At 33.9% G+C, this 27,467-nt stretch overlaps 1 protein-coding gene across 2 annotated transcripts; it reads left to right on the top strand.

The window, feature by feature from the left end:
• The first annotated feature begins 1,111 nt into the window (after positions 1–1,111).
• On the top strand, positions 1,112–27,148 carry C1H14orf39 (chromosome 1 C14orf39 homolog). 2 transcript variants are annotated; one of them, XM_016198273.2, is made up of 17 exons: positions 1,112–1,160; positions 1,256–1,312; positions 2,276–2,402; positions 3,605–3,694; positions 5,507–5,694; positions 5,781–5,823; positions 7,504–7,624; positions 8,804–8,895; positions 10,397–10,527; positions 11,251–11,327; positions 15,549–15,634; positions 15,722–15,780; positions 18,499–18,560; positions 19,805–19,980; positions 22,126–22,270; positions 23,669–23,726; positions 26,946–27,148. In XM_016198273.2, the coding sequence occupies exons 1-17, from the start codon at positions 1,112–1,114 to the stop codon at positions 27,146–27,148; spliced, it is 1,764 nt and encodes a 587-aa protein (XP_016053759.2). The 2 variants fall into 2 exon arrangements, with proteins under 2 accessions (XP_016053759.2, XP_087670280.1); XM_087814154.1 differs by having other exon boundaries at positions 22,132–22,270.
• Positions 27,149–27,467: the final 319 nt, after the last annotated feature.

Genomic DNA, 27,467 nt, shown 5'->3' on the forward strand with positions numbered 1-27,467 from the left:
CGCGGGACTTGGGTCTCGCTCTTCCGCGCGATCTGCCACCGGAAGCGGGCCTCAGAACCAGGCCTCGTGCAGTTGGTCTCGTGCAGTTGGTGTTGGGGGTCTGCCTTCCCGCCCTCGGCCTTCGACTCTCAGTGGATTCTGGAACCCGGGAAAGGAAGGGCGTGGATGTTCGGGTCCCAGCGGGGCCATTGAGGTGGATAGGAGCCATTGAGGTGGATGGGAGCCATTGAGGCGGATGGGAGCCGTTGAGGTGGATGGGAGCCATTGAGGAGGATGAGAGCCATTGAGGTGGATGGGAGCCATTGAGGTGGATGGGACAGGTTGCTGTGTGTGGCGGTTATTCCCTGGCCGGAGGCTCTGAGGGGGTTGGGGGACGGGCGGGCCCTGTCTCCTGAGAACGTTCGAGAGGCTTCCAGGCGCGCGTGGCCGTGCTGTGCCACAGCGGGACCTGAAGCGGTGGCCGCCCGCGGGTGGGCGGGTGGCGTGCGGGGGCGGCCTCGGTGAAGGGCAGCGAGGGAGGAGGCCGCGAGTGCGCCAGGGTAGCCCTCGAGCGAACTTCCGCCTCAGAGCTCCTCCTGGAATCTGGGGAAGCGCTGAGACGAAGGAAGCCGCCTCGGGCGAATTTTGTAAAGCGACTGGGCTGTCCTGTGAAAACCTCCACTTTTTGGATTCTTGGTCGTAAATTCTTAAGCGCACTGTTCCTGTAGGTTGGTGAAGGACTTTTTTTTTTTTTTTTTTTTTTTTTAAGCGAACTTGCTACTCTTAGTAGGACACACGCCGAGAAAGGGCATATTCAGAGATCTGTATTTTGTAGGGCCTATCCTTTTGAGAATTCCGGGTGTCTGTGGAATATTCAAAGACGAGCACATGTGAGCCTTGGGAAGGCTCCCGCAGAAGTTGGCCATGCAACTGCGTTCAACAAGTATTGATTCAAGTGCCTGCTAGGTCTGTGCCCAGTACTGAGCTGAATGCGTCTCTCCCCGTCCGTTCTTGCTCCATCCACATTTTTCTGTAATAATGCTGTCAACAAAGTTGTTACTGAATATGTAGTTTTGCATATGACCTCAGAAAATCCTTCCTTATAAAAATTTTTTTTAAAACAGTACCCAAGATGAATGACAGCCTGTTTGTCAGTTTGGACAGACTTTTGCTAGAATTTGGTAGGTATAAAATAAAAATAAAGAAACGCGTTAACTCTTTGTAGTATCATTTGCTATTTTAACAATGAAGTGAAGTCACAAAAGAGTTCTTTTAGTTTTTCAGTATGAGCAAGATATAAGTACTAAAGAAGATATGATTCAACGAATTAATAGTAAGTAGTTTTGCATGATAAAAATGTCTTCGTTTTTAATATTTTTATGGCATATAAGGAAATAGCAATTGCCTTGCTTAGGGTAACTTATAGTTGGTGCCAGTTCTGTTTAGTGCCTAATAATGAACTGTTTATCCTAACTACAGATTTTCAGTAATAAAATTATGTATTCAGTATTTAATTTGTGTTGAAGAATTTTGCTTTAAGCTGAAATGACCCTTTTACTAAGTGCAGTTGAAAATAATGTTATTTTTCTCAAATAACACAGGTGGTTATTTCAAATATTTGAGTGAGTCAGAGACCAGGATTGATGGATGCCATATTTTTCAGAAATAATACTGAGAATATTAAGAGTGAACTGGCAAGCAACTTACATAAATATAGTATTTTAAGATTCTACAGAAAAAACTATCAAAAGAAAATAGAACCATTAGTTTCTTAATAGTTCTGAAAAGGTAGAATTTGGTTATCTTTTCTGTAACAAAAAATACAGGTTATTAAGAATTTAATTTTTTAAGAAACTATATTTTTATCTTGTTTTAGTCACTAGTAAAAAGAAGGGAGTTGAAGGTACATTTAATAATTAATTGATATGGAATTGATGAATAGAAATTTCACTTTTGTTGAAAATAAAACATGTTAGTACTGTATATGAGTAAATATTTACATGAACTCATGGCATCATAAGATGCCATTGATCTTAGATATCACTTATTCTAACCCTCTCACAATAAAGGAATGCTTATCTTTCTCTTCAATCCCAAACACAAATCCTTAGCTTTAAGGTCTAGGAGCAAGCCTGGCTCTGGTTCTGTGCTTTCAATATAGGGCCCTTCCCATTTCAAGCCTCATTTTCTCTCCATTCTCTGGCTGTCTTATTTTTAAGTAAGTTGCCAAACCCTTTTTTCTACTGTATTTGTTTAATTTATGATTTCTACCTTAAAAAATTTTTTTCTTTTTCAGAAAGCTTTGAAGATATTAAACAAAATAAGGCAACTATTTGTAAGATACAGGAAACGATAAATACAACAGATGAGGAAATTGGTTATTACTGTAAACATAGTAAGGAAATAAAAGACAACTGTAGTAAGTGAGTATTTGAAAGAAAAGAACTTTCAGTAATTGTCGCTAGATTCTTCTTGGGGTTTTTTGCTTGTTTTTTTAAAAATATATATTGATTTCAGAGAGAGGAAGGGAGAGGGAGATAGAAACATCAATGATGAGAGAGTCATTGATCGGCTGCCTCCTGTACGCCCCCAACTGGGGATTGAGCCCATAACCCAGGCATGTGCCAGGACCAGAATTGAACCATGATCTCCTGGATCCTAGGTCGATGCTCAACCACTGAGCCATGCCTGGCTGGGCTTTCACTAGATTCTTCTATCAAGGTTTCTGAGTTTATAGAAGCTGCTGTTTTAAAATAGTATTTTATATCAGCACAGTGATGAATTAAGTCTTAAATTGCCTTGTAAAAAGGGATCACAGGAAGTTCAAAAGAAAAAAAGAAGTCATCCTGGCCCGTGTTGCTCACTGGTTAGAGCAGTGGCCTCACACTGAAGGGTCCCGGGTTTGATTCCTGGTCAAGGGCACATACCTGAGTTGCAGGTTTGATCTCCAGCCCCAGTCTGGGCGCGTGCAAGAGGCAAACAATTGATGTGTCTCTCTCATGTCGGTGTTTCTCTCTCTTCCCCCTCTCCCCATCTCCTCCCCCCTTCCACTCTAAAATCAATGGAAAAAATATCTTCGGATGAGAATTCTAAAAAAAATGTATAAGAGGAATATTTTGTTCTTACCGTCTGATTTTATAATTCATTTTAGCCTAGTTTTTTCTTAGTTCAGGAGGGTGTAACAACCTGACTTTTAGTTTCAAAGGAGAAAAAAGCCTCTCGTTAGCCCTTATCCTAGCTCTGTGAATGCTTACTCCAAAAGAATTTCTTAGGCAAGATCTTAGAAGTATGATGAGAAAGAAAACCTGATGTTGCAGTGTTACAGAGTATATTCTAGAAATGCCATAGCAACACAGTCCAGCCATGTTACAGTTACTGCTTCCCTAGTCATGGTTCCAAAACAGGTTTTATACAAAAATTAACAAATAATAATAATTGAGCATATGTATGATTGCAATGAAGGGTGGCAGTGGTGGTGATGGGAGATGGGAATATTTTTCTTGATGGAAGCTAGTTTTCCCCAGGAAGGAAAAGATTTGTTTATTTTTAAGTGGTTACATTCATTTTCTTTCTCTCTTACAATTTGTTTATCATTCTGAGATGTTAATTATATTTTTTTCCATAGCTGGAAGCCAACATGTGATGTTTTTCATAAACATGAAGACTATATGAAGGACCGATTTACTGTTTATCAGGAAACAATTGAAAAAGACAAGTACACCACATATATTAATTTAAGCTTATAAATTCCATAAGTATTAATAGGATATGCTTTGTAAAAATATGAATTGAAAAATGCAGAAATTTTGTACCCTGGGGTGGTTTTTTGTTTTTGTTTTTTTTTTAACTTTATTGTTTACACTATTACAGATGCCCCTCATTTTCCCCCCTTTGCTCATCTCCACCCAGCCCTCGTTCCCCCCTTTCCTCTGGCCAAGTAAAGCCAGTGTTTTGGACTCCTGGGGTGCCACTGGAGGCCTACCTATTTGTTGTATAGCTCTATTTTCCCTGGATTTGTTTAGGTATGTCTTTAGAAATTATCAGTAGCAATTACTATAGCAGAGTACTTCAATTAATGGTGCTTCAATTATGACTGAATTGTTAGAGGCAAACATCTGGGGGAATAGTTAGCTGTAGATTTAGCTTATGAAAAATTTGGAGTATAGGTTTCCCCCACTACCCAAAAGTAGAGCATTCTTCTGAAACCTTTCATACGTTGGAATGGCATAAAGTGAAGAAACAATTAACATCAATTGCCAAAAAGTTTTAAAATATGTTTAAAATAACTATAATAATTTGTTAATGGATGCACAATATAAAAAGATGTAAAATATGACATAAATAGCATAAAATGTGGGAGGGGAAGTAAAAGTGTAGTTTTTGTATGCAGTTAATGGTGAGTTGTTATCAACTTAAAGCAGTGTTATAGCTGTAAGATGTTCATGGTAGTATCCACACACAAAAAATCCTATAGTAGGAGACAAAGAAAGGAATTAAAGCATACTACTTCAAAAAATAAGTCACAAAGGAAGACAGCAAGAGACAGGGAAACAAAGGAACTGGGGGAAAAAACAACCACTCAGAAAACAATAAAATGTATACCAGGAGAGAAGTAGCTAAACTGGGGAGAAAGAGACTTAACTTAGGGGGGATAGAAATTCAGGAAGTGGCCCTGGCTCCTTTGGTTCAGTGGTTAGAACTTTGACCTGAAGACCAAAGGGCTTCAGGTTCCATTCCTGGTCAAGGACACGAGCCTCAGTTGCAGGTTCACTACCTGGCCCGAGTTGGGACTCATGCTGGAGGCAACCAATCAATGTGTCTCTCTCACATCAATGTTTCTCTCCTCCCCCTTTCACTCTCTCTAAAAATCAATGGAAAGAAAATCCTCAGGTGAGGATTAAGAAAGAAAGAAGTGATCAAAAGAACCAGGTTCTGCCCTGGCTGGTGTGGCTCAGTAGTTTGGGCATTGTCCTGTGCACCAAAAGGTTGGCAGTTCAGTTCTGGTCAGGGCACAAGCCCGGTTTCCGGCTCAATCCCCCAGTGTGGGGCTCAGTCCCCCGGTGTGGGGCCCGATCCCCTGGTGTGGGCGTGCAGGAGGCAGCCTATCAATGTTCACTCTTGCATCAATGTTTCTCCCCCTTTCCCTTCCTCTAAAAAAAAAAGCACCAGTAAAACATTTAAAAAAAAAGAGAACCAGGCTCTGCAGTGTCTTTGGGAAGAGAGCTAAAAAGAGATCACTAAGTGGGACAAGTTCAGTCATTGGTGACCTCAGGGAGGGTAGTTTCATCGGAACGGTGGGAGTGGATGTTACATTGAAGAGTGAATAACTCAGGTAGTGAAGAAGTGCGAGTTGGAAAGAGTGATGGAGATAAGGAAAATCTGAAGGGCAAACAGCGTTGAGGGAAGCAGGGATAAGTAGATATTCCACTTGCCTTTTATGCTTCATTTAGTAGACTTTGACAAGTGATATTTAGAAAGTTTTAAAATATACTCATAATAATGACATCATTTTTTAAAATTTTAACAGAAAAATGTACCAAGGTTATGTATGTCAGTATAAAGATGTTTTGAAGCAATACCAACTAAAATACTCAGAATCACCCCTTTCACGTGAATATTATGAGAAGAAAAGAGAACATGAAGAAATTCAAAACAGGGTGTTGGCATGTACTGAACAACTAAAAATGAATGAAACTATTTTTATGGAATTTCTAGGTATTAACATTTTATTATATATTGTTTATTTTAATAGTGGCATCTTTATAATTAATAACAATCTAATATATGACTTTCTTTTTCAGTGCCTGCTCCCTTTCCATCACTTACTAAATGGACATTACATATGTATCCACAATAGTATTTCTACTTAGAATTTTTATTAGATAAGTATTATTTCTGTATTTTAATTGTTATTGTGTTTCTCTGGTGAGAATCACATGGATTTGTTCTTTGTTTAATTAAAAAATTTTAGAGTTTATAAGTCATCTGGGATTAGTTTTCATATATGTGCATGTGATCAGAAGCATGCAGTTTTAATGAGAATAAAGTGGTATATGTATATAGTTTAAGTGGCATATCTTAGCAACCAAACCAATGAAAAGTCATCTTGCTCTGTCTTACCAAAGAAATAATTCCAATTAAATTAATTGGTTATTACTTGTTAGGATGGAAGGTGGTAAGGAGGTGAGTCACAATTATTCACTCATCTGTAGAAATTCATTGGGTACCTGCCTTGTGCCAGGCAATACTAAAGACTATACAAAAGCTTTCTTTGCAAGGAGCTTTTAGTAGAGGCGACATATGTGTAAGCAAGTAATTCTGATACAGTGGCATTGTATTAGATGCTTAAGTAATTCTTCATTGGTCTAAGTCTCATTTGTTTGTCAAGATCTTTCCTGGTGATGAACTTGGAACTTTAATCCTCTTCCAACCTCCACAATCCTTCACATGCTTTCTGTCAGATTATAACTCCACTGTTCATACTGTCTTCTTTATCCCAGCATTCTCCCTTTCTTTATTCTGCTTCATCCTCAGTTATCTTTTTACTCCTTTGCTGCTTGCTCTCTCCATGTTTGTGTTTTAGCTTATTCTGTTCTTAGTTCATTTGCTTTGCTGCCCATTTATGTCTTAGCTTCTCAATGGGAAGGGGCAGAGGTTGGTAGATACAGAACGTACAGCAGGGGTTTAGGGAGTTGGATATAGGGTGGGATATGTATGAATGCATGGCAAACAAGAAGCTGTGCTAGAGGTAGGAAGAGGATTTAAATGTCTATATCTAAAAAGTTAAATTGATACTTTTGATAACAGCATAGCATTATAAATAATGTTCATCTGAAATTTTATGTTCTAGCATATAAGTCATATTTTAATGCAGAATAGAAAAGGTCTGACAGATTTTCTCTGGAATTCTTGTTTAGTATCCTATTTATTTTTAAATTCTCCTAAATGGATTGTAGAGCAACTTAGGAAATTGTAGTAGCTAATAACCATGCATGATGTCTATTAACAGCTAAGAAATTCTCTACTTGAAATTGGGTATAAATTCAGTTCAAGCAGAAAGTCCAGATAGAAGATCTGGCTTTCTTTTGAGATCTGCAGGGTACACTAATGAACCTTACAGAGCAAGAAAAGGGTGGATTTTTAATGTTGACTTTGGAAAAAATAAATAGTGGAAATGCAAGAAGTTAGATTTGAACCTGAATTGGCTTTTTTTAATTAGTCATGCCAAATGACATGATAACTTGGCTAAAAAAACAAAAGCACGAAACCACACTGTAAAAATATTTAAGTGAAAGAAAAAATCTTAAGTGTTTTGGATGAAATGTTATTTTTAAGCTCAAAATATAACAAACAATTATCTTTGTCAGTTTGACAGATGTTTATATTATTCTGTACGGTTATTAATATTGGTTATTGCTCATGTGGAACATATATATAAATAATGTTACATTAATTATTTCTGATATAGTACATATATTATAAATGTAAAGTTTGTATGCATAACATAGTTCCTTAACATATAAGTGTTAACTTGAGATGTAAAACACAGGATATTCTTAGACATGTCAACAATTTTTCCAAAATTTCATGTGAATTGAAGAAAGAAGTAGATGAAGTGAAAATAGAAATTAATTATTTAAACCAGGTATATATTTTGTTATGTGTTTCTAATATATATATTAATGTATAAGTGTAATGGTATATTACTTGATGGCCTTAGAAGAGCTGTTTCTAAAGAGCCTAAATATGGACAAAGGCTTATGATAATTTGTTTGCCTCAGATTGCCTTTGGAGCCAAAAATGTAGATATTGAGTATATTTAACTCTGTATTTGGGGGACTAGTTTAACTTTCTTTATGGGCTAAGGAAGAAAATGATGAAAGAACAAGATATAGCTTAATAACGGGAATTTAAAGGCGTTAAAAGAGCCATAAGTGTTCTCAAAAAAGACAAGAAGACAGTAAATGATTTAAAGAACTTAATCTTGAAAATGTATGACTAATCTTTATAGAACTAGGCTAGAACTAGTTTAGCCTTTAAGACTGATGGTGCATGATATTTTTTTGAATATATTTTTAAATTGATTTTAGAGAGAGGAAGGGAGGGAGAGAGAGAGAGTGAAACGTTGATGTGAGAGAGAAATGCCGATTGGGGGGTTGAACCCAAAACCTGGGTATTGTGGCCTGACTGGGAATTGAATCTGCCACCTTTGGGTGCACAGGACGATGCTCCTACCAACTGAACCACACTGGCCAGGGCTCTTGAATACATTTTTAGTGCCATTATTGAAATGTGGCTTCTATTGATAGGTATGAGAACTCATCAAAATCCAAAATTTTTCAGATTTTGAGAAAAATTTAATAGCTAATTTTCTAAATTTTCTGAAAATTCTGTTAAAGATGGTATATTTATCATTCGTAGATATGAGGTTCCAGATAACAGTAATGCCATTTGGCTTTCTTTAAAGTATATGGTAATTAGGTCTCTATGTGGGGAATCTGTGTCTATTCTGCTTATGACTATCTTTTTTAAAAAAGAAGGTGACACTATTACAGATGTAATAGTGTCGACAATAAATAAAAAAAATAAGGTGGAAATTCATTGAAATCTAGGTTTGCTAATGGAGTTGTAAGGATAAGTTAAAGGAGCAGGATTTATTGTTAATTTTACTTTGTTTTAGCACCTTTCACTAAACAGTAGCTAATATTACCAAAAAGATAAGTCTTGTGATTATATAGAAAAAATTATATTTATTAAGATAAAGCATGTTCCTTAATACTTTGCGAGTAATTATTTTGTTTTGCTTTATCATTTCTCTTTTTAGCAGATTGCAAGACTTTATGAAACAAAGAATCTCTCAGAAACTCTGGAAGAAAAAGCTAAAAATATAGAAAAAAGGAAAGAATTGAAAGAAAGGTATAGGTAAACTTTAAAATGGGATTTTATGTGAACAGATATTCTGCATCTAGCAATTTTATTCTATATTCTATCCCAATCCACTAATATTTACGTAGTATCTATATACATATTTTTGTGCAGGCTATTTTCAATTCATTTCTTATGAAGAATATTAATTTATACTTTTAACTATTATGGACTAATTTTTAAATTTGCTTGTTATTTAGTACTGCCAAGGATAATTGTAGAGAAATAGGGTAGCAGCATCATACTCACTGTTCTGTCGCCTGTCGGTTGTATATTTTATCCAGTTTTCCATGATGATTCACTAATAGGAACAATGGTGGGGGCAGCAATGTACTTACCTTTGTATCATCCTGTCACCAGCTTGACCAGTTCTTCCTCTGCCACAGAGAATGATGAGCCAAAATGCTACTGCATTGTGGCATCATATGTCTCCTTGTCATTCATCCTAATGATGATAAAATAGACATCAGTGGTGGAGGCATTTAAAAAAAAAGATTGATTTTGTCTGTTACTGTGTGATGAAAAAACAGATATATTACTATTGCTATTTCTGATAAACTTTCTATTTTTTCATCTCCCTGTACCTTTTTTTCTTAAGTTCCTCTCCTCAGGCTCCATTGCTCTTATCCTGATTTTTTTACGCACTCCTCTCCCAAGTTAATTTTCCCCTACTCCCACGTCTCACATTCATGGTAATGTGTCTTTAATTTTGTAACCCAATTGGTTAGAAAAATAATAAATGTACAGAATTTCACCTTACTGACAAATTTTTAATATAAAAATTCTCTGTGTGTAGAGGAACTTATATAACTAGTGATTTTTACTTAATATAGATTTTGATAGTTATCAAGTAATGTAATTATTTAAATTAACCATCAATAATTAAAATTATTTCTTTAACTTAGGGAAAATTCAATGAAATTATTCTCCCAGTAAAAAACTTAGACTTATTTATGATCATAATGTTGCTTTAATGGTTTCTATATTCATGCTAGTTGATTTATTTCTAAATCTTTTTAATTTTGAAGTATTTCAAAATCTAAGGCATGCTATTTATAAAGTTTTAGTTTAAAATATTTTTGACATGTTTAAAAAGTCTTTTAAAATTATAATGTTTTAAAAATGAGAGTGTGATATACTGAGAAGAACACGACTTAATCAGGAAAGGTGTGTTTTAGCCGTGACACTAGTAAGTAATTTAATAATATTGGGTAGATGTTAAATTCTCTGGAACTTAGTTCTATCTGTGAAATATGGAGCTTTAACTATGTAATATTTAAATGTCTCTTCTGGCTTTAGTATATGTTAATTTTATTGAATTTATTGGGATGACGTTGGTTAATAAAATTATATAGGTTTCAGGTGTACGGTTCTATAAACATCATCTGTATATTGTGTTGTGTGTTCACCACCCAAATTCAAGTCTCCTTTCGTCAATATATGTTAATTTCTTTCTTCACTAATATTTTATGTAATTCACTCTTCTCTTTAGAATTTTTGAAAAAGATGAACATGTACTTATATTGAATAAAACCTCTCAGAAAAGTCAATTATTTCTTCCAAATGAATCTCAGAAATTAGTCAGACCAATAAATATTCTATCTTCAGAACCAAGAGTTATAGGTACAGTATCTGTTTATTTTCGAAAACTTAGTTTTCTTTGCAAACACCTAGAAGAAGAAATAGAAGCAATTTTAGTTCTCATTTGTCGTAACCAAAAACAGAGTGCTAGACATCTATTGACGCGGGAACGTACCACTTTGATTTTTTCTGAGAGCAAACAAGACATGCCTTTTATACTTTTTTCTCTTTGAAAGAGAAATCTTTTTTATATTACATTTAAAAAAAGGGTCCTGTCTGGTTGCATGGCTTATTAGAAGAGAATGAATAATTAGATATTTTTCATTTGAGAGGTTGTGTTACTGAGATATGTGATTAAAGGTGGGTAGCCAACTTGTGTTAATGATATTTGTGACTTAGTCACTAAGATATTTGAATCATGATTCTTTCAATAGATGTTCAGATTAGATTAACTACATTGTATTAGATTAAGTACATTGGCTATTTTTGTCCCCTGGTCATTAATATCACCACTCTGTCTTTGGTTCCCCATTATAAAGATGTAGTTTTGCCAGCTGGTTTTCATTTTACAGTCATAGTTACTGTAACAACTATTACATAATGAGGAATTAAGATTTTTGTAACAATTTCATAATTCTGTATTTTAATTTAAATTACATATTCATGTGACTTGATTTTTTAAATTACAATGTTAGGTTAAATGTTGAGTATGATATTTCAGTCTTTCTCTGGAATTGATTAAAGTTGTACAACCTAATAACCTAGATAAAAAAGAAGACAGTTCTGCGAATCAGTCAAAGCTTGCCAATGTTGACTCCAAACAAAAAGAAAACAATGTACAGGTAGGTATTTCTTTCTAATAGTATAAATTAAATACTTGCTTGCATTGCCGTAGTCTGGCTCAGTGGTTCTATTCCAACCAAGGGCACGTACCTCGGTTGCAGGCCCAGCCCCCGTCAGTTGGGGCACTTGTGGGAGGCAGCGAATCAGTGTGTCTCTCTCACATCGATGTTTCTCACCCTCTCTTTCTCTCTTCCTCTTCCCCTCCCTCCCTCCCTTCCACTCTGTCTTAAGAGCAGTGGAAAAATATCCTCAGGTGAGGATAAAAATAAATGCTTGCATTATATGAGATAGTGCATTTAGGACATGCTGTGTGTGTGTGTGTGTGTGTGTGTGTGTGTGAGAGAGAGAGAGAGAGAGAGAGAGAGAGAGAGAGAGAGAGAGAGAGAGAGAGAGAGATAAATGTATTAAACCAGCCATTAGTACAACCTCAGGGTCTAAAAAACTTAAGAGAGATTCAACAGGGCAGCCTGAGCATATACTGTAGCCTTCTCATGTACTCCTAAAAATAATAGGAAAGATATTTAGAAATACCAAGCCCTGTACCCAGTAGACCAAAAAATGAGACATTTCTGAAGAAGGAAAACAGGATTGGATTGAAGAGGGAAATTGTGGCCCAGGATTTGCATAGAATACTCTTATAGAGGTTATGGGCCTGAAAGCAATGAATAGGGCAGTTGATTGGTTTACTTTAGTGGCTGTTAGTTTAGCTAACATCTGTTCATCTCATAATCCTTCTGCCTTTGGCCGGGCATCAGCAATGGGATGACTGTCTCCAGGTGGAAGCAGTGAGTATAAGAGCTTGGGTTAGGGAGAGATGGTACTCTGGGTGGTTCTTGATTTGCATGAAGAACAAGGAGCACACCACCCAGAAAGCTATCTGCTGGTGTGGCACATCTCTCTTCCTTCATTCTTTGAAAACAGTCCAGAGGGGAATTCTCAATGAAAAGTATAATTGTTTTCCATGAACTCATAATTAGTACACACAGATAAAGGGGTAGTGATGACCAAAGTAATTAGTGAAACTTATTAATTCTAAATATATATGAATTATTTGCTTAAAAATCTGGTACTAAAATTCTCGATGATACCGATATGGGATGAAGGGAAACAAGTTTACTCAAGTTCTTTTATTTGGGGATGGAGGTAAGGAGAAGATACAAATACTAATGAACTCTGTGTATTGTTGGAAAAAAATGTAAATTTATGCATATGTTAAACATTTAAGGGTAACTAACAGTAAAGAAATGGAATGTGTACGTTTTAAAACAGTAGAAAAAAAGATGAAACAAAAATTAGTCCAATAGAAGGCAGCATGGGGGAAAAATAAAACAGCTAGAAAGTATTTCAAATAGAAAACAAATAAGGTGACAAAAATAGTTCTGAACAAATCAGTAATAAGAAAAATACTATGGAATGTATAAACAAAATACAGCTATATACTATTAAAACAATACCTGAAACAACTTGCTTGACAAGTGAAGGCTGAAAATAAAAGGGTGGAAAATATATATCAGGCAAATGCAAACAAAACAAAACCAGATGTAACAGTGCTATATAAGAGTTCAAGATTTTAAAAAAAACATTAGTAAAGATAAATATATTCCATATTTTTAAAAAGAATAATTCACCAAGAAGTCAAAACCATGAAGCACCAAATTATACCTTCAAAATATGTAAAGCAAAAACCGATAGAATTTCAAAGAAACAATTGAATCTACAGTTAAAACAGGATAGCTCTATCAAAAAAAATTGCTGACTCTGAGTTTAGGGGTTGTTTGGCTACATGTGAAACAATGTATAACCAAACCATGACATAACGTTAAATAAGATAAACATTTATTTTTCTCTTGCCTGCCATGAGATTATAAATTGACTCAGATTCACTTATCATGGCTCATAGCACCATCTCCACAATTTCATTATTTCTTAGGTTACATGTATGCCTTCTTTTCCTGCTATCCTTAAATGCTAAGCTTTTGCTTCAAGGTCACATCATGATCAGAAGCTAACCATTTCAGATTTGCCATTATATCTGCCTTCTAGGCAGAAAAGAAGGGGAGAGAGGCTAGCTGATTCAGCCCCATTTAAAAAACAATTTTTTAATTGATTTGAGAGAGAGAATGGACGGAGAGAGAAACATTGATTTGTTTTTCCACTTATTTATGAATTCATTGGTTGATCTCTGTATGTGCCCTGACGGGAACGAACCCGCAACCTTGGAGTATCAGGATGACACTCCAATCAACTTAGCTTCCCTGCCAGGGCTCAGCCCCATTTTTACAGATCCATCCTAGGAGCTCTTTTAAACAATTTATAATAATGTTTCATTGGCCAGAACTTAGTCATATGGTTACCTCTATCTGGGGAAAGGTTGACAAATATAGGTGGTTTTGTTTTGGCTTTTTTAAAAATCAGAACACAAAGGGAAAGTAGATTTTGAATAGGATAGAAAACAAGCAGTTTCTGCCACAGGAAAAAATCAAGTAAGATAAAAAGGTGAGTAAGGATGTAGAAGATCTGGATAACACAATTAACAAACCTTGTATCTAACATACACAGAATTCAGTTAAATTTTCTTTTGTAGTAGTCACCAAAATTGACCAATTAATATAACAAAGGATATCTAAACCAATTCTAAAAAGTAGCAATCTTTACTTTTCTTAAGGAATGTTATGATGGTTTAGCATTAGAAAAACCTATCAGTATGTAACATTAATAAATGACTGCAGAGGTAAAAAAATTTAAAATAGATTTTAAAAAAATAATGTTAGGGAGACTCCATACTACCAGATATCAAAATGTTTATTTTTTTACACTTGTTGAGATAATTCACATTTAAAATTCACATAATATGATTCAGTGGTTTTTAGTATATTCACAAGGTAGTGTAACCATCATCACTGTCTCATTGCAGAACATTTTCATCATCCCAAAACACTTTACAGTGTTATCAAAATGCAATAATTATAACTCTGGAACAAGAAAAGACAAACTTATTAGTGGACTACATTAAAATAAAAAACTTCTATATGACAAAAGATACTAACAAAATTAAAAGACAGTGATGGAATGGACAGGAGATTGGTATCCAGAATGTATAATACATAAAGAAATACATAATTCTTAAAAATTAATAAAAATTAAAATGGGTCAAAGATAAGGTATTTTACAGAAAAGGAAAGACAAAGGGTCACTAAACATAACAAGATGCTGACCTTAGGAGTACAGGGAAATGCAGATTAAACCAATGAAGATACCTGGTTTCACCTATCAGTTTTCAGACATCAAAATTGCTAATGTCTAGTGAGGTCAGTGATAGTGGGAGTATAATTTGGTAGGACTACTTTGGAGGACTGATTCACAGTACTAATTGAAAGTAAAAATGCACATACTCAGCAATGTTACTTGTCATCTAGTGTAAACAAATACTTAAAATACTTGTACTAGGAGACATACAAACATGTATATTATATAAAACATACATCAAAAGAACACTTGTTCTTTAAAGGACAGATGTTCCTTAAAGGACAAGGTATTTTTCTGTGATCTGAAAGCACAACAAGATAACAAAATTAAGAGCAGTGGCTGTTATAACAAAAATAAATGAGATAAACTTTTCTATTAAGTTATTTTCATCTTTGGTCAAATAAGGAAAATTAGGGACTCTTTAAAATGAGTAACTCAAGAATTAAAGACTTGAAACACAATACAAACATTAGTAAAGCAGTGGTTTAGATATTATTAACATTTAAAGTTAAAAATGAAATATTAACTCTTTCATACATATGTAAAAAAGAGTCTCAGGTTTTAATCTTTTAACCTGCCAGTTTACTTTTCTGAGTTCAGTTTAAGAGGTTATAGAGGATAGAGAGACGTAGAAATCAGGTAATCGAGAAAATGATAAATTTACTTGGTTAGCCATGAATAAGGGATAAAATATTAAAAGGTTTACTGTAAATGTAGAAATACTACCAAGCACAGTTATTATACTTGTCAAAAACATCAAATTGCTTGAGAGTTAAATCTTTTTTGTTTCCCAGTTTTTATTTAATGTTTCATATATAGTGGTTTTAGTTAAAGTTTGTAATTGTTGATAATAATGATAATGATGGTGATGGTGAGGGTGACAGTGCTCTTGGAGAGCTCTGAGTAGCCATAGCAAGCCAAAAATTTTTATTGTTTTGTGTATCCAATTCTAATGCTTAATTTCTTTTCTTCAGGTATCTAATGACTCTGCTGTGAATGCCCACTCAAAGTGTTCACATGTTACGGCTGTTAAAAGCGCACATAATTTTATGCAGTTCAGGTAACTTTTAAAAATAAAATGCTTTAATTTCTGAAGTAATTTGTCAACTTACCAAATCACATAAAAATTATATTTATTGTATTTTAGATTGTTAACCCCACAGAAACAGTCAAATTTCAATCAGTGGTTTGAAAAAGGAGATACAGGTATTTATTTGCTGTTTATATTTTTCCGAAGAATTGGTACTAACAAATTATATCAGGTTTTGATACTATTCAAATAAATTACTTGGATTGTTTGCATCTTTGGTTAACTGGCCATGTTTGTTTGGTTTTTAAGTACATTTTCCTCTAAATATAAAACAAATACATTTCAGTGTAGAAAATTTGAAAAACAGAGAAAAACATAAAAGATACAAAAATACCACCACCCAGACATAACCAACTCTATACATACTAGTGCATATTCTTGACTTTTTTCCTATGTATATGTATGTTTTGTTCTTTTACACTTTTCCCACAAATTTGAAACATGCTATGTATATCATTTTATATTTTTTTCTTCGCACTCGGTATACAATTGTTGAGGGTCTTTTTCCATGCCATTCAGTAGAATTTATTTATAATGACTGTATAATATGCCATTGTATGGATATGCTACAATCTATTTAGTAATTCTCTCAATCTGAATATTTTTGTTTCCAGTTTTTTTGCTATTAAAATAATGCTACTATATTCTTTTACATAAATCTTTTACTATCTTGGATTATTATCTTTGAATAAAATTATAAGGTCACAGGATATATATATATGAATTTATTATCTTAGAAACAAGTAGCTGTTGGAATTTTGACACAACCTTGAAAATACTAACACATTCTCTCTCTATGTGTGTATATATATATACACACACATGTATGTATATATTTTTAATATATACATATATATGCATATTTTGGTAACCCAGTAATGAATAATAATTATTCCACTCATAGGCTATGTAAAAGTCTTCACTTCTTCTTGTCTGTAGCATGTAGATTATTGACTTCTATTTTAAAGTTTTAAACATGGCCCAATCTGGTAGTATAAAAATTCTGTAAATATATGCATATTCAGAATGGTCATATAATATACTATTTATCACACTCTCGATATAGGATTCAACCAATACAATATGCTTATTTCATGCAGATCGATATTCTTCCTGCTTTCTTCTGGAATAAAGAAATATATCTTATCTGCACAGGGGATCTGTTCCACCTGTTTATAATTCTCCATATATGCCAAGCTGACACAGTGTTAGACAAGGAAGGAATGGCTAATCTCTAGAAGCAGTATATCACTAGTACACTTAGGTGGGAAAATGCATATATCTGGTGTAATTCTAGTTGCCATTGAGCAGATACGGTGAGATTTCATACTCAAGAAGGCATATAGTTATCTTAGAAGAAAAAAAGGCTGTTCAGTAATTTCCAAGCATATTTTTTGAAGAAGTTAATATATGGTAAAAATAATAGTTGTGACTTAAATGCAAGAGGCAAAACTATAAAGCCTTCATATTATAAAGTAGAAAAACATCTACTCAAGATAAGAAAGGATTTCTATTAAATAAGAAATAAAAAGCCCAATCATAAAAGAAAGATTGATGAATTTGGCTGTATTAAGATTCAGAATTTCTATTCATCAAAAGACAGTTAAAAAGGATGGCTAGGTCACTAAGCCATCATCAAACACTATAAAAAGAATGGAAGGCAAGATGATTTAGAACTGTCAAAAGACTAGTTTCCAAAAATGTATAAAGAACTTCTACAAACCAAGAAGAAAAAGACAGACAATCCAATTGGAAATATGTGCAAAATACACAAATAGGCACTTCAAATAGAGAAACTTTTGTGGCAGGTAAACATCTGAAAAGTTGCTCAGCAAATCAGGAGACTGAACCATAAAACCACAATGAGATATTATTACACATCCATCAGACTCGCAAAACCCAGAAGTCTGACAATACTAAGTGTTGATGAGAATGTAGGGCAATAGGAACTCTCAACTATTGGCAGGAACTGCCATTTATAAATGACCATATATTGAGATCACACCTAAATTATAATTGGAGCTAATAATTTTGTCTGGTGATATTGAATTATTTCCTAGAGTAGCTCAGGATGATCAGTTGCCACAAGAAAAATTGGTAAATAGTTTGGAAACTAAACTTAAAAATAGTTTAACACCTGGTAAAATGGAAGATACACATACTCTATAACTTGTAATTCCACTCCTAGGTATATACCTAGAGAAATACAAGTGCATATATGCAAGTATATATGTAAAAGAATGTTTACAATATCAGTTTGTAATAGCTTCAAAGCAGAAACACCTCAAATGCCCATTTGCAGTAGAATGGGTAGATATATTGTGTTGTGTTTGGACAGTGGGATACTTTATATCAGTAAAAGTAAGTAACTGTCTATGTGTAACAATACAGATGAACCTCACAAGCATATACTAAACAAAAAAAGTAAGATAAAGAGCACTTATAATTTCATTGTGTAATATTTTAAAACAGAAAAAGTAAGCTATATTGCTTAGGTGATAATTATATAAGGCAAATCAAGGTAATGATTATTACAGGAGTCAGGATAGTTAGTGGTTACCTCCAAGGAGGAGGATATGAGGAATATAGGACCTTTTAGAGTACTCACAGTTTTCTCTTTCTTACATGTATGGTGGTTATGTGGGTGTTCTCTTTATAATTTCGTTCTTTAAACTGTTCATATAGGTTTTATTCTCTTAGTATTGTGTTGAATTATATGAAATTGCCACTTTTGTAGATCAAAAACAGTTAAATATTGGCAATTTCATATGGTCTTACCATGCTTTATTTATAATTAAATTGCAAAAAGAAAAAATAGTTTGCTCTCATAACAGATGCTGAGTGTGGAGATAAAGGGACAGTAAGACAATTGAAAGAATCAAAATGTACTTCACAAGTAAGTCAAATGTTTGGTTTCTAATTTCTCGGCAAAATATTCTAATTTAAAATATTCTTTTTACATTTTTATTTCAGATTTAGTATAATGAAGATTATGTGAGGTGTAGATGTTGTTAGCTTAGTAATCAAGTAGCTATGATGTTCCAGAATCTATTCCTTAGAGGAGTTTTAGATTAAGCTACAAAAAGTTTACATGAAAATATACAGAAATAGTTGTCATTAATAATTTGACTATATATTGACACCAAAGCTAAATCATAACTGAATAAAACAATTTTGTTTGGTAAGATTGAATAATTTACCAAGGCAATTTAAGATCAGTGAGCCATAAAAATATCTTCAGAATATTATGGAAATCTATAATGATGATATGTGTAGATTATAATATATACAAATTTGACCACACTAGAGGTTAAAACAAGAGAAACAAATTGGTAGTTACAAAATAGTCATGGGAAAGAAAGTATAGGAAATATAGTCAATAATGTTGCAGTAACTATGTATGGTGCCAGTTGGGGTGCTAGAAATATTGTGGGGAACACTATATAAAGTATGACTGTCTAACCACTAACTGTACACTCAAAACCAATACATAATAAAAAATTAAAAATTAAAAAAGAACTTAAAAAAGCAACAAGAGATACAACATAATAGTATTTTGCTGTAAAGAAATACAGGTAGAAAGCACATTTAAATTTTTTTGGTGGAGTGACCCACACTGTTTCTGTAATGGGATTTGGTATAACAAACATATTTTAGAAATCGCATTGCTAGTGTACAAAATAATGTAAAGGAAAATTAGTTATTCAAGCTCTCAATCTTTGCTGAGAGAGTATAATGAATTTGTAAGGGGGAAAAAAACTGCAAAGAACATAACCAATGAGAGCAAGATGGCTTAGAAATAAATTACTTCTCCTTTTCAAGGAGATAACATGCTCTTGACCCAGAGCATGATGTGGAAATTTTAAAAGAAAAATCATTCCTATCCATTTTTTTCCTGGTTATCATTTACTTTTTCAGGTAGGAATAGGAGAGATGGAGCTGGGAAGAAAATAAAATTTTTCCATTTTTTGGACAGAGATATTTGGGTATTTCACCAACTATTCTTATTTTACTTATTTTGCCTATGAAATAACATCATACATTAATACGGTATTTTCCACCTCACACATTTTTATATATATGAGCTTACTAATGCAATAACATTCATTTTTATAGTTTTCTGTTACTTTGAATTTTCAGATTATATATGAAGAACATTTTGGGAAGCCAATAGATAATAATGATGAAGTAGAAGAAAGGACTGAGAATTTTCCACAGACTCCTGAAATTCCTTTATTTTTAAGAACTCCTGAAGCTGTGAAAACACCTGAATCTTTGGAGAAATTACTGTTCCCTAAAACTCCCCCATTTGAAATGTAGGATTTTAATTAATTACAGTTAAAGAATCTATATATTGAGTTATATAAATAATTGATAGGAATAGTAAAATGCCTAGTACCGTTAAAAAGTTTATTATGGAATATTTCATATATGCAAAGGAGATAGACACTAGTATAATGAACCTATGTACCTATAACCCTGTTTGAACAATTACTCAGTTATTAACATTCTGCCATGCTTGTTTCATATATCCTCTACCCCATTTTTCTACATTTAGTTGAAAATGGCATAGATCCTAAGTACTTATCTAGTGCAATAGTTTATATATTTAAGATTTCCAAAGGATAAAAAAACCTATGGGGGAAAAATTTAAATGCCAAGCTAAAAAGCTACTATCCCATGTGGTAGATTGTAGACATCATTGAATAATGTTCCAGCAGTCATTTTTCCTTACATTGTAATGTCTAAAGCAAGAATTGCTTTTCTGTTAAATAACTTCAGTAGACATAAATATATCTAAAATGATTTTTTAATTTTGGAAATCACAGATTTGTAATTTACAGCCAAGAAAAGAATGCTGCATTTTGACCTTTTTGTTTTATCTCCCTGAACCCTGAGATTTCTCTAAAACATGTCAGACAGATTTCGCTTCATTAGGAATCTCACCTGTGTTCTTCCGCTGTATTTAAAAACAATTTTTTTAAATCCTCACCCAAGGATATGCGTATCCATTTTTTAGAGAGAAGGGAAGGGAAAGAGAGAAACATCAATGTTTCAAAGAGAAACATCAGTTGGCTGCCTCCCGCCCCAACCAGGGATCAAACCTGCAACCTAGGTATGTGCCCTGACCAAGAATGGAACCCACAGCCTTTCAATGTATGGGATGATGCTCTAACCAACTTAGCCACGCTGGCCAGGGCTCTACAGTGTACTTTAAATTGCTAGTAAGAGTTTTATATATATGAATGTGATGCTGTTGACTCAAACACAGCATGTTCAAGTGGAACTCATCAAATCCAAGAACTATAAAAGGATGCAGCAATCACATGCTAAAACCTCTTTTTATGGATGAGAAAACCGATCTATAAAGTTAAGTGACTCATTAATGGAGGTAGTTATGGAAGTTATCTTCAGACTTCTATGATATTTAACAAACACTTCATAGCACTATGTCTAAGAATTTATAAATATTGGTCATTGAAGATTCACAACAACTTTAAGAGACATAAGTACATGGTTATCCCTATTTTATAGATGAGGAAACAGAATTACAGATGATATAACTCATTAGTGTTGAGATTCAAACCCAGGCAGTTTTGCCTCCAGAATCCATGCTTTTAACCACTGTGTTATATACTGCCTTGTCTAATTATTTTTCCCAAATCATTTTATATTTAACTCCTTTATGCAACAATCTGTAATGATTGGCTTCTCATAAAGATTAAAATTTTGTGACTGGTTTTCAAGACCTACAGAATCAGGGTTAAGTGTCTCAACTTTGAATCTCATTGCTGCATTCAAGTCCCAACTCTGGTGCTTACATTCTTTGGAGCAAATTATTTAACCTTTCTATGCATCAAAACCCTCTTCTATAAAATGGAAATGATAATAATAGTACGTATATCATAGGGTTATTTTGAGGAATAAAACATGTTAGTGGTGATGGAAATACCTAGAATAGAGCCTGGCAATATATTCTTAGTAGGAGTTATTATCATTCCATAATTGGTTATTCTGCTTTATTTAACATTATTTTCTGCTTAAAACCATCGTTTTCTCTATAGGCTTGTCACTTCAATAGCTACTTCCTCCCTTTCCCTAATGTGTCAGTTCTTACCTCTATGCTAGTGATTTTCAACTGGTGTGTGGCAAGAATTTTTAAAACCTACACTACCTGTTTAGTCAGGCGCACTGACCTCTATTCTCTTAGATTGTCAAATAAAAAAATGACAACAGCAACAATAGCTGTTCAGTGTGAATGAATAAAAATTATACCTACTTTTTTGTCAGATCAGTAAAAAATATATTTTTTGGTGTGCTGCAGATTTTTAGTAATTAGTTTATATGCCATGAGATGAAAAGGTTAAAAATCACTGCTCTATGCCATTTCTTATGGTATTTACCACTCTGTAATATTAAATAATATATTTTTAACATTTTGGCAATTTCTTATTTCTCTGTAACAGAAACAGAAACACAGTGCCTGAAGATCAAACACAAAAGGAATCTCCTGGGATTTCTTTTCTTATGAGTTATACTTCTAGATCACCTGGATTGAATTTATTTGATTCTTCTATATTTGATTCAGAAATCTCATCAGATAAGGTAATATAAGAAGCTAAAGTTTTATTTCTAAAAAAGAAATGTACACTGGAACCTCAAGTACTTTTAATTGTTTAGTACCAAACTATCTTAGGGTAGAGGCACATTTTTAAAAGATTCTGAATATTGATAATATAGCAGAGTTCACCCATTATCTTTTTGTTTTCAAATTCAGGTGCCCAAATTGACATATTTATATAAAAAAATAATCTCAGGTTAGGAATGCTTTGAATTGCAGTTAAAGGCAGTTTAGAAATTAATTTGGCTTTATAGTTTGTGTTTAATTCTAAACAAATTTCCCATATTTTCAGTGTAAAAACTGTTAGTCTTTTCATCTACATGTGTGTATATAGCACATCTGTGATATTTTCAACTACAAAGATAATTTTTTTTAAAAAGCTTGTTTTACAGAGAAAACAGGCTTTGGGTAGCAAAACTTGATCTGAAGTGACATGAAGCTATCATACTTTCTATCACTTTAAAAAAATTATCTTTATTGTTGCCCGGCCAGGCATGGCTCAGCAGTTGAGCATCAACCTAGGATCCAGGAGATCGAGGTTCAACTTCTGGTCTGGGCACAGGCCTTGGTTGCGGGCTCATTCCCAGTGTGGGGCATGTAGGAGGCAGCCGATCAGTGATGACTCTCTCATCATCGACGTTTCTCTCTCTCTCTCCCTCTCCCTTCCTCTCTCTGAAATCAATATATATTTAAAAAAAAAAAAAATTATCTTTATTGCTGAAAGTATTACAAATGCCCCCTTCTTTCCCCCTTTGACACCCTACACCTCGCATCTGCCCCTACCCCCAGGTCTACTGCACTATTGTCTGTGTCTGTGGGTTATACATATATGCATATAAATTCTTTGGTTAATCTCTTCCCCGCCCCGCCCCGCCCCGCCCCCCGCCCCCTGTCAGTCTGTTCCATGCTTCCCTGTCTCTGGATCGCTTTTGTTCGTCAGTTTATTTTGTTCACTATATTCCACTTGTAAGTGAGATCATGTGATACTTTTCTTTCTCTGACTGGCTTATTTCATTGAGCATGAAGGCGGGAAAACAATAACAAGAACCTGATCTGTAAAAAGCTTTCAGAATAAAGCAAGTTAGAATTTTAGGTTATATTAATATTCCAAAGTAGGAACTTCCTCAGTAAAACATATGTCGTCTACTAATATTTTATCTATTGCCAGAATAAAATCAATAAGCCTTATTTTAATATAAGTAAATGATAGGTTTTGAAGATAAATCTGTTTTTAAGTACGATAGTTTCCTATATAGAATGTTGCTCTTTTGTCTGCTCTATTTATGTTTATTAGAAGGACCAGGCTTTAGATTCAAATATAAATGCTATGTATACTGTTCTACTGATTTCATGAGTAATATTTAATGGAAATTATTTTTCAGTTTAATGAACACTATTCTCCAGCAAATTTAAATCCTCTCTCATCACAACAAGAAGTTGGTAAGCGATGTGTAGTTTGCATCTATATTCATGAGGGTTATTAGTCTGTACTTACTTTTCCAGTAATGTCCGTTTCTGGCTTTGGTGTCAAGGTAATGCTGGCTTTATAAAATGAGTTTGGGAGTATTCCCTCCTCTTTGATTTTTTTGGAAGAATTTGAGAAAGATTGGCATTAATTCATCTTTAAATGTTTGATAAAACTCACCAGTGAAGCCATCTGATCTTATTTCTGACTGTGTTATTAATATCTCTTTGTATCTAAAATATCTGTTGACATTAAAGACTCAGTATAATCTGACCAGTGTGGCTTAGTTGGTTGAGCATTGTCCCATGCACCAAAAGGTCTCCAGTTCCATTTCCAGTCAGGGCATGCCTGGTTGGGGTGCATGTGGGAGGCAACCGATCATGTTTCTCTCTCACATCAATGTTTCTCTCTTTTTCAGTCTCTTTCTCTCTCTCAAATCAATAAAAACGTATTTTTAAAAAACAGGGGGAAAAACCCATCTCAGTATATTTGATATATTTGATAAGTGAAATAAATCAGACAAATACCATATGACTTCACCTATATGTGAAATCTAAAAAACAAAATAAAGGAACAAGCAAAACAGAAACCCATAGATACAGAGAACAAACTGGTGGTTGCCAGATGGGAGGGGGGTTGGGAGGCTGAGTGAAAAAGGTAAAGGGATTAAGAAGTACAAATCAGCAGTTACAGAATAGTCACAGGAATGTAAAGTATAGCTTAGGGAATATAGTCAATAGCATTGTAATAACTATATATGGTGTCAGGTGGGGTGCAAGACTTACTAGGTTGATCACTTCCTAAGTTATATAAATATCTAGCAACTATGCTGAACACCTGAAACTAATATAATATTGAATGTCAACTGTAATTGAAAATTTTTTAAAAATTAAACAAAGCCAAACAAACAAAAAAAACCTAAGCATATCTGAAATCAAACTTGTTCTCTTTCTGCTGTACCAATGTTCTAGTTGTCAAGACTCAGAACATCAGTGATAATTTTAACTTCTGTCTGTGTCTGTGACTACATTCAGCTAATCATCAAGTTTTATCAGTTCTTGCTGAAATATTTCTGTTTTCTATTTTCATTGAAATCATAATTCAAACTCTTACTACCATTCATTTGGGCTATTGCAGTGACATTGTAATTAGTCTTTTTATTTTTTCTCCTTACCTAAAGATCACAGTCCAATTAATCTTTATGCATGATGTTGACCATCTCACTTCCCTAGTTAAATACATTTAGTAGCTCCCCATACAGTATCAAATTGTGCTCCTCCTTTTCTAGCCTAGCTCTAACTTAACATTTAAGACTTTTCTCTTATAAGAGTAACTGTGCTTTGGCCAGACTGAAGAACTCTTTGCAAACCAAATATGCTCACACTTTCTTCTTCCTGGTATCCTCAACTTTGTCTCTTTCTCAACCATTTTTTCAAGACCAAGTTCTCTTCCATAAAAACTTTTATTTTCTCCTTCAATCTTCTATTTCAAAAAGATCTCTCCTTCACTTCTCTGAACATCTCTTTTTAAAAATACTTCTTACATTCTACCACTTGTCATTATTTATGAATATATATAAAATCTCTTCTAATCACAGTTTATTTGAAGGTAGGAACTCTGTTTTATTCCCCCTTGAATTCTCCACAACACCTAGACTTCTGCCTTACACAGAATCTCATTAGGAGATTCAAGATCCGAGTTCTTTCTACATCTGTGGCTATATCTAATCTGTTAAGTCTCACGTCTGTCTACTGAAGTCAATGGAAAAATAAAGTGAGAAAGGGAGAGAGGAAGTACTCAAGTATCTGTAATCAATCCATCCATCCACCTACCCACCCACCCACCCTACTGCTGGTTGGCTCAGATTTATTTAGGGTGAAATAACTGAGATGTTTAAACATATATGACATTTCTAAGTGGCACAAAGTAAATTGTCTTGCTTAATGTACTCATTGAATTGGTTTTCTGTGAAACAATATAGGTAATTTAAAAGACTTGTTTCAAGTAAGTCTGGATTACTGTACATTTTAAATTGTTTAACAACAATTAAAATTATAATTAAGCCCTGACCAGTGTGGCTCAGTGGTTAGAGTGTCGGCCCTCCCACCAAAGGGTCATGGGTTGGATTCCTGATGAAGGGCATGTACCTGGATTGCAGGTTTGCTCCCTGCCCCCGGTATGGGTGCTTTTGGGACACAACCAATCTCTCACACATGGATATTCTCTCTCTCTCTCTCTCCCTCTCCCTGCCCTGTCCCTCTACTCTCTGAAAAGCAGTGGAAAAACTATCCTCAGGTGAGGATTAATGAAAAAAATTATAATTAAGATATTGAAAAATATATTTATAGTATTCAATAATAAGATGAATGAAAAACAGTATTTTTCCTTAATAACAATTCTCGGAATTATTTTTTACATAAAGTTGATTTTTAAAATTTCTTTTAAAACTATAGAACCCTTTTCACTGTTCTGTCAATTTCCTAGAACAATGTCATTTATAGTAATTGTAGTTACTCATAAATAATAGTTGAATTAGTTTCACTTGTGCTATGTCTCTAGATCCAACATTTCTTTCTCCATTCCCTTTGCTACGATTTTAGGTAAGGCCAAGCTTTCTTCTCTTTTCTATTATTACCATTTCTAGACACTCTGTTCCAGCCTTTTTACACATTCTCTTCCGAATAACCCTTATATAAAGAAGTACAAATCCTGCCATATCTCTGCCTGAAAATGTTTAATGGCTTCCTGTTACCTACCAAATGAAGTCTAGATTCTATAGTTGGACATACAGCAGTTTTTTCCAAGCTCACCTTCATTAATTCCCTTTTAATAACTCCTCATTATTTCTCAGTGCTCCTGACAAGCTGAACTGATTTCTGTCACCCTTATATTTTCTGTGCATACCTGATTTTGTGCCTTTGTGCTCTGCTCTCCATTTGAGGTCTTTACCCCTCCTTCTACCTTATATGCTTGAGTTCAGATTACTTTAAAGTAGCATTTAAGTTTGAATCTCTGTAACTTCCATACTACAAAGGATAGTACTTTGCACATAAGAGGAATACAGTTAAATTATCTGCACAATAGATAAATGAATCAGTGTTATTCTATTTATTGTATGCAGTGTACTGTAATTTAGTAGGTTATACAAATTACATAACATGAATAGCATGATATTGTGTATGTATTTTCTTCAGGAAACTTATTTGGGAAACCAGAAGGAGAAGATGGCTTTACATTTTCTTTTCCATCAGACTCTTCATCTCATACATTTGGAGCTGGAAAAGATGATTTTAGTTTTCCATTTTCATTTGAACAGGATCAAAATGCAACACCTCCTTCTTCTGTAAAAGGTTTTTCATCTTCCTCACAAAATACAACTCAGTTTACTTTTTTTTGAACTACTAATTCTTGAATTACTAATTTCTTGAATTATTTTATGGCTCTATAATCCTCTAGGGCATAAATTTACATTATTAAAATATGAAGACCACTTTTTTGTTGATTAAAGCAATAATGGGTTATCATAATTATATTATTTGATTATATTATTTAAATTTTGAAGGAAATTAAGCCCATGTAATTTAATTTTGTTTTCATTGTGGTATTAGCTATCACTCTCATTATTTTGGTTTTGATTTTGCAAACCATATTCAGGCAGAACTTTCATTAATCTTAATAGAATTTGATGCGTTTTCCTTTACTCTATATTATAAATA

Source organism: Miniopterus natalensis, chromosome 1 (genome assembly GCF_054644295.1).
Source record: "Miniopterus natalensis isolate mMinNat1 chromosome 1, mMinNat1.hap1, whole genome shotgun sequence".
In the NCBI taxonomy this organism is placed as follows: Eukaryota; Metazoa; Chordata; class Mammalia; order Chiroptera; family Miniopteridae; genus Miniopterus; species Miniopterus natalensis.

Bases quoted from the DNA above. Each gene is read 5' to 3' on its own strand.
- C1H14orf39 (XM_016198273.2), top strand. From the start codon at position 1,112: ATGAATGACAGCCTGTTTGTCAGTTTGGACAGACTTTTGCTAGAATTT. The intron at 10,528-11,250 runs GTACAGTATCTG...CTAATAACCTAG, and splicing joins TTCAGAACCAAGAGTTATAG to ATAAAAAAGAAGACAGTTCT. The intron at 15,781-18,498 runs GTATTTATTTGC...CTCTCATAACAG, and splicing joins GTTTGAAAAAGGAGATACAG to ATGCTGAGTGTGGAGATAAA.